The 8041-nt window shown below is 34.1% G+C and overlaps 1 protein-coding gene across 3 annotated transcripts in view; it reads left to right on the top strand.

Moving 5' to 3' along the window:
• DARS1 (aspartyl-tRNA synthetase 1) overlaps nt 1–4824 on the top strand; it is a 67625-nt gene extending 62801 nt beyond the window's left edge. For all 3 annotated transcript variants that reach the window (XM_060152965.1, XM_060152963.1, XM_060152964.1), the window contains exons 13-16: nt 390–470; nt 1872–1983; nt 2172–2243; nt 4162–4824. In XM_060152965.1, the coding sequence (XP_060008948.1) occupies nt 390–470; nt 1872–1983; nt 2172–2243; nt 4162–4253 (357 nt within the window). In that variant the 3' untranslated portion in view covers nt 4254–4824. The remainder of the gene's footprint in view (nt 1–389; nt 471–1871; nt 1984–2171; nt 2244–4161) is intronic.
• The last annotated feature ends 3217 nt before the right edge of the window (nt 4825–8041 follow it).

The raw sequence follows: 8041 nt of genomic DNA on the forward strand, positions 1-8041 counted from the left end.
TGCATCTGAAAAACTAAATGAGCTAGAATTGCAATGCAAAAAAATGAAAATCAAAGAAGTTTATCACAGCATAATTTTCAATGGAGGAGAAATTGTAAAGATATTACATGTCCAAAAAAAGAAAACAAAAAATGCATATTTGAACTATGATCGAATAGTCAACAACTCCTAAAAATTAAGTATATTGGAAGAATTTATAACATGGCAAAATACTGTAGGATACAGGTGTTACTTGAAAGAAGCAGAATAGTTACTGTATATAGAGTGTAATTACAGTAATTTTGAAGAACAAAACATGTATAAAAAAGACAGTTAATTGAAATGGTTGCCTTTTTACTTTAATTAAACTTCTTAAAAATCTGATTTAATCATATTTATTCTTTTTATAGTATGATACAGATTTTTATATTCTTGATAAATATCCATTGGCTGTAAGACCTTTCTATACCATGCCTGACCCAAGAAATCCTGTAAGTAATTTGACTTTAAATAACCTGTTTGGGGGAAGAGGGAAAACTTTATTGTCACTGTGTCAAGTTGTACAATGGGAATAATGGTTTTCATTAGTAACTTGCAGTTTTGATGGACACGTTTTTATATGTATTGCTACTAGTTTCTGTCAGTCAGATCAAAATGATACTGTGAAATTTGAATATTCTAGAAAATTAGTCCACAGAACCTGTATTAAAAATAATTTTCATGTGTTTCTTTTTTTAATTTATTATTATTATTTTTGTGGGGGGCTGTGTTGGGTCTTCTTTGCTGTGTGCAGGCTTTTCTCTAGTTGCAGCGAGCAGGGGTTACTCTTTGTGGCACTGCGTGGGCTTCTCATTGTGGTGGCTTCTCTTTTTGCGGAACACAGGCTCTAGGTGTGTGGGCTTCAGTAGTTGTGGTGCAGGTGCTCAGTAGTTGTGGCACACAGGCTTAGTTGCTCTGCGGCATGTGGGATATTCCCGGACCAGGGCTCGAACCCGTGTCCCCTGCATTGACAGGCGGATTCTTAACCACTGCGCCACCAGGGAAGTTCCTCATGTCATTTTTAAAGATATATGAGGAAGTAACACTATATAAACAACAAATACTATTAATAGATTTGAAGACTTTACCAAATCATTTTATTATTGACCTTGAACTAAGAATTCACATTCTATCCTGGTAGTTAATCTAAATAATGTCTTGTGGCTTTTCATTGTTTTTCCTCTGCACTGGTTCCCCAACTTTAGTGGGCATCAGAACCACTTGGAAGGCTTTTAAACCACAGATTGGTGGGCCCCATCACCAGACTTTCTGATTAGTTGGTCTGGGGTGGGGCTTGATAATTGGTATTTCTGATAAGGTAATACTGAAGCTACCAGTCCAGGAATCACACTTTGAGAACCATTGGTTTATTGAAAGACGGGGAAAGAAGTTAAAACCTGATAAGGAATAGTTTGAGCTATGGTAAATTGATGTTCAATTTACTTTCCTTAAAATAATGGCGTTTTAAAAGTTAAAAAGACTAACACCTGTTGATAATTTGAAGTTCCAAAAGTGATCTCAAAATCATATCACACTTAAAAAATTTCAGATGATAAAGTGAAACAAGAATCAGCACTACTTCTTGAAAGAAGATATAATGTTCTGATTTGTTGTTGGAAGGTATGGGAGAAGGGGAACATAAAATCTGATAGAGGCAAGGAAGAACTTATTATTCAACCCTCACTAGTTTAATCCTGTTTTAGAGAAACAAATCATGTTTATTGGAGCAGGTTCCATCATTAATTGTAGGAAAAAATGGACTTGCTCTTCATGCAACAAAGGGTGTTTTTCCACATATGTGTGATAGGGTGATAGCCACTTGAGTGGTATTTTTTTATTTGTTTTTCCTGCAGAAACTGTCCAACTCTTATGATATGTTCATGAGAGGAGAAGAAATACTGTCAGGAGCTCAAAGAATACATGATCCTCAGCTGCTAACAGAGAGAGCCTTACATCATGGAATTGGTAAACAACTTAAATATATTGAGGAGGGCCATGTATATTCTGAAAATAATAAATTTTAAAACCCTTTAAAGAATTTTCAGAAACAGTCATTTGTTTTAATCTTCATTGTACAGTAATTGCTTTTGCAATTTTTTTAAGCTAAATAAGATGATAAATTATGTGGGGGTTTTTTTATGTTTGTTTTGTAGATTTGGAGAAAATTAAGGCATACATTGATTCCTTCCGCTTTGGAGCCCCTCCTCATGCTGGTGGAGGCATTGGTAATATTTCTTTGTATTATGACAATATTTCCAACCCAGATTTCATTTGTCAAAGTGTTCATTCAGTTCTAACGAAATTTCTTCAGCATTAGACTCCAAAAAGTAAATTCTGTATATTGTTATTGCTTACAAATAAGTTCACAAGTGCTAAGTGTAATACAATTTGAATTATAAGAATTTTTTAAGTGAGTTACGACTAAATGAAAATTTGATTTTGAGTATCCTCTTTTCTTTCTGTACCCATGAGTTCATTCAGGTTAGCCCAGATTAAAGCTCTCCCTCAGGTTAGTTCAGATTGCTGCTAAATGTTTTTGTTGAAATGTAACATTTCATTGGCTTTTAGAACCACTTCTAGAGTATATGTAAGATGCTGCTCTGTGATTGAAAATGAGTAAATATTTAACTTAACTTTTGGATGTCCGTATCAAAAACTCTTAAGTTTTCTATTGTTTGTTTTGGGGTTTTTGGTAAACAGGTAATATACTTACAAAAATTTCAAATTCAAAGCATATAGAAGAGTGTACATTCACCTCCCTACAGAAAACTATTGTTTCTAGTTTCCTCTTTGCCTTTGCAAAGATAATCTTTAATATGCAAAGCTACATGTACTTTTTAAAATACATTTTTTATACAAATTATAGTATATTATATAAACCTTTCAATACCTTGCATTTTCACTTACTATATTTTGTAAGTTGTTCCTTATCAATACTTGAGCTTTTTCATTCATTTTTAATCACTACATAGAATCCATTGAAAGGGTGCATGGTAATCTTGTTAACCAGCTTCCTATTGATAGAAATGTAGGGTATTACCAGCCTTTTGTTATTACAAACAATGCTACATTGAATATATACATAGTTTAAATTTCAATGGGAAATTTATGGCTATTTTCTCTTAGAATATTGAATGATGCACATTTTGCATGATATTTTACAGACTTTTGTAACTGACTATGTAAATTTTCATCGTGCTTGTGAAGAAAGACACTTGAATGGTTATCAAAATACTACCTATTTTTGTTAATTAATATTTGAGTGGAAGATGGGATATGGTGATTTCTTTTTTTTTTTGATTAGTGTTAGGTTACTATAATACAAGGTTCAAATTTACGTCTGCAGATGTTTTTGAGTAAGTAATAGAAATATAAGTATTAATTCTTTTATTTATATTACTTTTAGATGTCAAATGTATTAAACTTAAAAGTTGTTGATATATAAAAGTATTCTTTGACCTTGCCTTCTTTGTGGGATGTATTAGCCTGCTACAATTCAGTGAACTAGATATATCATATTGCACACAAAAAGTTTCATTTGCTAGTTTTGCTGTGTTTCCCAGGTGATACTTGTTCTTAATTCTTGTCAGTAATATAGTATTTAAGTCACATGTCAAAATCAGCCTCTTCTACATTCAAAACATTTAGTACAATAATGTATTATAGAGTCTTTTATGCTAGGAACCATCATGTTTCATGTGTATTGAATTATAATAAATTTCTGGTAACTTCTGTTAAATCAAATTTCCGTGAACAAGTTTATGACTTTCGTCTTACACTGATGGCCTGGACTACATAATTAAAATCTGGTCTCATTTGAAAACATAATAATAGGCTTATAAAATATTTTTTGTTTGTTTAGATCATAAATTTTGGATATTTACATAGATTTTTGTAGTTCACATTTCACAGAATCCATACAACTTAAGAATATCTCATTTAGTCCTTCCCACATACAGCATCATCTGTTTCTGAATCAGACCCAAAATATTCCATTTTAAACTCAAAATAATAGAAGTCATTTTTCTTCCTAACAAGGAAAAGCATTTTGTTGATCAGTGATATTATTTTGGTAGTTTTCAATAGGTAAAGACCCTGGGAGATTTTCAGAAAATGAATTAATGATTATTTTGTTTTCTCCAGGTTTGGAACGAGTGACTATGCTGTTTTTGGGCTTGCACAATGTTCGTCAGACCTCAATGTTTCCACGTGACCCCAAACGACTTACTCCTTAAGGAAACTGTTGCTTTTTATTCTTTCCAGTACCTGCTATTAATCAGGCTGTACCTTAGGTACTTAAAATATGCAATAAAATAAATGTCTTATCCAAAGTGCCACAATTACTTTTGGACTAATTCAGTATAGGTTACTTTAAAAGAGAAGATTTTTATAACTTTGGACATGCTTCAGTAGGAAATGGTTGAACATTTTAATGAAAAATTCATATTGTTATGTTAAACGTTCATATATTGCATTACTACAATAAATGTTAACAGCAATTTTAAACAGTTAATATTGTGTAAATTTTCTTTTCTATATTGCAGTGGCTACAATATTAATGTCTTACATTTTCAATATTTGGTCTTATTTTTTTAAATTCTGACGTTGAGGTAAGAATTTTAGGGGAGTATCTGAGATTTTAATGAATGTATAATTGGCATATCATGGAAAATTAGGCAGAAAATATCAATTCTTAAAAATTGTGCTCAGAAATGTAAAGCAGGTGAGAATACTGGTTAGAAAATATACAATATAATACATTGTTAAATAATCTAAACCTGAATTTCAATAAAATTTTAAAGCTAATTATAGTTGTTTCTGTGTAACTTCATGGCAATGTGATTTTATAACTGGTTCTTGGCATTTATAATTTGGGAGAAGAAAAAAAATAGACATCCCGTTTATGTAAATGATTAAAAGCAAATGAAAACTGATATATGCATAACATGTATTAATCAAGAGGTAAATTCAGATGGGTGTAAGGATACAGTTCTTAAAGCTGAAAGCTTGGGTTGCTTTAATAGTTTATTTCACATAGATTAAAAAATACTGCAGAGGGGCTTCCCTGGTGGCACAGTGGTTGATAGTCCGCCTGCCAATGTAGGGGACACGGGTTCGTGCCCCGGTCCGGGAAGATCCCACATGCTGCGGAGCGGCTAGGCCCGTGAGCCATGGCCGCTGAGCCTGCGCGTCCGGAGCCTGTGCTCCGCAACGGGAGAGGCCACAACAGTGAGAGGCCCCCATACCGCAAAAAAAAAATTTTTTTTTTTAAATATTGCAGAATTTTCTGTTTTTGTTTTTAACTGGTACTGGCATTTCATGAATGTCACTAAAATGCACTCCCACTTCCCTCCCAAAATGAAATTTCTGTTTAAGAATTACAGTTAGAAACACTTTTCCTCTAGAGTTTTAAATATGTTGATGCTGATGTTAATTTTATGGTGAACCACACATAATGGTGAGGAACAAAATAATGTAATGCAGATATTTCCTACAGGAAAAGGAAAAATAACACAGAAAAAAGTAAGAGGTTCAGAAAGGTAGAACATTATCCTTGGATCATAAATATCTGCCCATTATTTTTTTTATTTTTTAAATTTATTTATTTATTTATTTATTTATTTATGGCTGTGTTGGGTCTTCGTTTCTGTGCGAGGGCTTTCTCTAGTTGCGGCAAACGGGGGCCACTCTTCATCGCAGTGCGCGGGCCTCTCACTATCGCGGCCTTTCTTGTTGCAGAGCACAGGCTCCAGACGTGCAGGCTCAGTAATTGTGGCTCATGGGCCTAGTTGCTCTGCGGCATGTGGGATCTTCCCAGACCAGGGCTCGAACCCATGTCCCCTGCATTGGCAGGCAGACTGTCAACCACTGTGCCACCAGGGCAGCCCTGCCCATTATTTTTTAAAGTTAATTTATTTCACCATCTAGATTATGAGCTCTTTGAGAGTAGAGACTCAATTTTTATATCTTTCTTTCATAACCTACCAAAGTATCTTGAGTTTGGTAGGCACCCCAGAAGTGTTAAATACATTTAAGCTACACCAAGAATAAAATGAACTATACCTATTTTTTTCTGTATTGCATAATCCCCAAGCCCCAAAATAGTATAATAATAACAGCCCTAGAGCTATTCTTCTCAAGTTCATAGAATTATAGCTTCTTTCAAAATAAATAGTTTATAACATCTTAGAATGATGTAATCTTTGTATGTAATTTTTTTTTATAAAGCATTTCAAACATGTCAACCAGATTAGAGCATGATAAAAAGGACACCCCTATACTTGCCACCAGGCTTTATCAAATCTTAACATTGTCATATTTGCTTCAGATATTTTATTTTCTTTTTTAGAGAAAAAGTAGTGGATACAGTTAAGGTTTCCCATTTACCCACCCTGATCCTATTCCTTCCTACCTAGTGTAACTACTATATCAATTCAGTGGGTTTTTTAAAACTCTTTTCCATGTTTTTATATTTTAACTAAATATTTGTTTCTATAAACATTGTCTAGTATTTTGCAGATTTATTTGATATGTGTATTCTGGGATTTTGATGGAGCTACCTTGAATTTATAAATAATTTGAAAAGACTTGGAATTTTCATCTATTCAGTCTACTAATGAGTGAACATGGTATATTCCTTCCTTTTTTGTTATTTTTTCTTTAATTGTGATGTTCTTTAATATCTTTCAAAATTACTTTTTAATTGGAAATTCCCTGGCAGTCCAGTGGTTAGGACTCCATGCTCTCACTGCCCAGGGCCCGGATTCGATCCCTGGTCAGGGAAGTAAAATCCCACAAGCTGCGCTGCACAGCCAAAAATAAATTACTTAATTAAATTAAATAAATTACTTTTTAATTTTTCGTTTATGCTAGAAAACCTTACCATTTTTTTTCTATTGGAAATGGGACCTTGTTTTTCTCTTTTTTAAATTGTTAGGCATAAGAACACTATCGGTTATCAGTTTTTATTTACTTTTTTATGCAGCAACATTCCTGAACTCTTATTAGTTCTATAGTTTCTATTGAGTGTCTTGTATTTTCAAAGTAGACAACCAGATGCGAGGAAGGATAGCATAGTAGTAAAAAGTATGGATTCTGTGGCTATACTACTTGGATTAGGGTTAGGGTTAAGATCCTGATTTTGCTGTTTACTAGCTATGTAACCTTGGGTAACTTGCTTATCCTCAACTTTCCTTATTTTCATAATCCTATCTCATGGGACTGTGGGAATTAAAAAGCATGAAACTCTTAGAACAACACCTGGCGCATAGAATAGTGTCTGGCAAATAAAGACAGCTTTAGCTCTTCCTGTCTAATTCTTGTGTCGTATTTACTTATTGTATTAGTTAAGCCCTTCAGTAGAGTGTTGAATAAAAGCAGTGATGTGGGTGTGCTTTTCTTGTTTCTGAATTTTTTTTTTTTAAGTTGAAGCTGGGATCCATGTTCTTTTATTAATTTATTTTTTTTCTTTGGCTGTGTTGGGTCTTGTTGCTGCACATGGGCTTTCTCTAGTTGCAGCGAGCGGGGGCTACTCTTCATTGCAGTGTATGGTGCCCTTTATCAGGTTAATGAGTTTCTGTTAAGAATGAGTCCTGAGGGCTTCCCTGGCGGTGCAGTGGTTGAGAGTCCGCCTGCCGATGCAGGGGATGCGGGTTCGTGCCCCAGTCCAGGAGGATCCCACATGCCGTGGAGTGGCTGGGCCTGTGAGCCGTGGCCGCTGGGCCTGCGCGTCTGGGGCCTGTGCTCCGCAACAGGAGAGGCCACAGCAGTGAGAGGCCTGCGTACAGCAAAAAAAAAAAAAAAAAAAAAAAAATGAGTCTTGAGTTTGTCAAATACTTTTTCTGTATTTGCTGCAATTTTTTTCCTTTAGTTTTGAATATGACAGATGATAGTAATACAAATTCCTGATATTTTTCTGGAATAAATACTACTTGATTATGATGTCTTATTTTGTGTCTGTACTACTGAATTAGACTTGCTAGTATATACAACAAAATTCATTCATCTTAAGTGTGTAGTTTGA

Source organism: Lagenorhynchus albirostris, chromosome 6, assembly GCF_949774975.1.
Source record: "Lagenorhynchus albirostris chromosome 6, mLagAlb1.1, whole genome shotgun sequence".
Taxonomy (NCBI): domain Eukaryota; kingdom Metazoa; phylum Chordata; class Mammalia; order Artiodactyla; family Delphinidae; genus Lagenorhynchus; species Lagenorhynchus albirostris.